The sequence below is a fragment of the Notothenia coriiceps genome, unplaced genomic scaffold, assembly GCF_000735185.1.
Source record: "Notothenia coriiceps isolate Sejong01 unplaced genomic scaffold, NC01 NC01_scaffold00006099, whole genome shotgun sequence".
NCBI lineage: Eukaryota > Metazoa > Chordata > Actinopteri > Perciformes > Nototheniidae > Notothenia > Notothenia coriiceps.
In genome coordinates, this window is record NW_011338800.1 from 14,706 (window position 1) to 17,619 (window position 2,914).

Sequence of the window (2,914 nt, forward strand, 5' to 3'; positions counted from 1 at the left end):
CTCGCACTAAGTGCAGCGACAATAGCAGCCCCGGCGCTCTCTGGTTAAACAGCTGGGTAATTGCAGCCATTATTTGAGTGGCTCATATTAGAGCCGAGAGGCTGTGTGAGTGCACTGTGTGTGAGTGTGTGTTTGTTCAGTAACTTGCGCCTGTTCTTCAAAGTGGATGAATGGTGATTGTTAGTTTGCTGATGTTGAGTGAGAGAAAGAAAGAGAGACTACATTTGGTGACAATTATAGCTCTCCTTTCAACAGCAGTTACTCATATGACATCAGAGGCTCTGTTCAAAAGCTGTATGTAGTAAAGTATTTTATAGCCTCTGCGATTTGAAGTAGTTCGAAAACGTTATACGTAATTGTCGCAATTATTGTACTCAAAAGAGCTTCAGTTATTAATGGATTTACTGCCTGCCTAGAATCCCATTCAGCTCCATGTTCCTGTTGTATATTGTGCTGCCCACATGTTTAACACAGAGCCTTTTCCATTGGTTGATTCAACATGATGTTGAACATATTTAAAACAACAAAGCACAGTTTAGTGGCTTTTGCATTTTTGTTGCTTCAGTATAATTATACAAACCATTTTTATTTCTCAGACATTTTCAAGTAAAATATGCGGTCGAAAAACATAAATAAGTTTCATTTTTTTATGTACAAAAAATATAAAATACTGAAAATAGCTAATTATAGAGAATAACGGACCCTGTGAGCATCATCTCATTTTAGTTTGTTATATTTTTAAATGATGGTCTTTTTTTTGAGAGAGGAGTTCTGACTTTTTTGGCTGATAATTTATTTTCCTTTTATTGGACAAATACAGATAGATGACTGTTTTGTAACCTGTATTTTACAGGGTTACGTTTTAAATGTACAATCTTAAATGTAATGAGTAAAGGTAGAAAGGAGTACAAAACACATACACTCGGGTAAATTGCAAGTATCTCAAATATGTTATCATGTAAAGTATTACTGAACTACATGTATGCATTCGTAAAGGGAGGCTAAAATGAACCGGGCCAATTATTCTGTATATAATGCCACCAAGCAGTAGAATTAAATTAAATCCTGAAAGCCCTTTCTTTCTTCTCATCACATATGAGTACAGGTAAAGCCCCTTCTCACACTTAGAAACAAGAAAAAAGGTTTAGCATCCATTGCCATCTCTAATGAGCTTGGCTACTATAGCAACGGGGCTGCAAGCAGAGGACTGCCAATTAGTTGCTTCCTAGTTAGTTACGCTTCATTTGTGGGAAAATGTGTCTCCTCTGTTGGGCCCCTGTGGCTTGGCGTGCATGAAAGTAAGCATTGCGTGTCAGAACAATAATAGGAGGCAATGTGCTGTGAAATGCTGAAACGATAAATCATGTTCCCTTTGTTTTCCAGATAGCTTTCTCACCATGTGGGGAACAACTACGATGGCATTTCACTAAACCTGGAAAAGAGACAAGAGGCAAGGGCAGCAACACGAAAGATCCTTCTTTTGAATATACCATCATTTGGAAAAGGAATACTCTTTTTCCACAGTGCGTCCAAGGAAACAGTGAACTTACCAATAAGAACTTCCTGCTCTTCTTCCCTTTGACTCTGACCCTTGACCTTGAGCTCTCACTATGAGCAGTCTGTTAGTGAAGCTAGACCCTCGGAGGGTACAATGGGGCTCCACGTGGAACACCTTCACGTCCCGCGTCCTGAGGACCAAACCGGTGGAGTCCATGTTGGATTCAGCCACGACGGGCACAGGCGCTCATGGGACCAAACTGGCCCGGGTCTTATCCACAGTGGACCTGGTGTCGCTGGGCGTGGGCAGCTGCGTGGGGACGGGGATGTACGTGGTCTCTGGACTGGTTGCCAAGGAGATGGCCGGTCCGGGGGTCATTGTGTCCTTCATTATCGCCGCTGTGGCCTCCATACTGTCGGGTGAGACTTTTTTCCTGCCGTTCATTACTGTCTCTCTTTCGCACACACACACACACACACACACACACACACACACACACACACACACACACACACACACACACACACACACACACACACACACACACACACACACACACACACACACACACTATAACACATGAAAGGCCAAAGCATTAAGGTTACTGTCGTTTGTATCCCAATTAAACTGATATGATTTATATTAAGACCCTTTTAATAACCCTGCAACACGATCAAGGGCAAATACATTATTAGAGCAAAGCTATAATGTAAAAGGCACTCATGGGATGTTTTAGTCCTACCTATCCTCTACTATCTATACTCCAACATCTTTCACTGATGTGTGTGTCTGTGTTCTCCTCCGTCCCACAGGAGTGTGTTATGCAGAGTTTGGCGTGCGGGTGCCTAAGACCACAGGATCGGCCTACACCTACAGCTACGTGACGGTGGGCGAGTGCGTGGCGTTTTTCATCGGCTGGAACTTGATCCTGGAGTATCTGATCGGCACGGCCGCGGGGGCGTCGGCTCTCAGCAGCATGGCGGACTCACTGGCCAATCACACTATCAGCAACTTTATGATCACACACATCGGAACGCTCAGCGGCTTAGGTGAGTGGGGAAGGATGTGTGTCTGCAACTGCTTTAGATCCAATTAAAACAATATTCCTACTAAAAATATTTTTTTTATGAATTTGGATGAATATGAGATAAAGGTAATGTTGGAGCTATATATATCTCTTTATATTATTTAATAGTTTAACATTTATTTTCTTGCTGTTTATTATTATTATCAATAAAGAGATATATATAGCTCCAACATTACCTTTATCTCATATTCATCCANTACACATCGGTACGCAAATGCGCTTTGTGACACAAGTGACGGTACGCATTTCAGATTGTTGCCGCGCATGCGTACCTGCGTACCACTTATGTGCACCCCTGTATATAGCTCCAACATTACCTTTATCTCATA

The 2,914-nt window shown here is 42.1% G+C and overlaps 1 protein-coding gene across 1 annotated transcript in view; it reads left to right on the plus strand.

Moving 5' to 3' along the window:
• Positions 1-2,914, plus strand: part of LOC104943433 (probable cationic amino acid transporter) — a gene marked incomplete at its 3' end in the record, with an annotated part of 22,328 nt that overhangs the window by 13,732 nt on the left and 5,682 nt on the right. The window contains exons 2-3 of the mRNA XM_010768820.1: positions 1,384-1,917; positions 2,311-2,547. Of these exons, the coding sequence (XP_010767122.1) occupies positions 1,611-1,917; positions 2,311-2,547 (544 nt within the window). The remainder of the gene's footprint in view (positions 1-1,383; positions 1,918-2,310; positions 2,548-2,914) is intronic.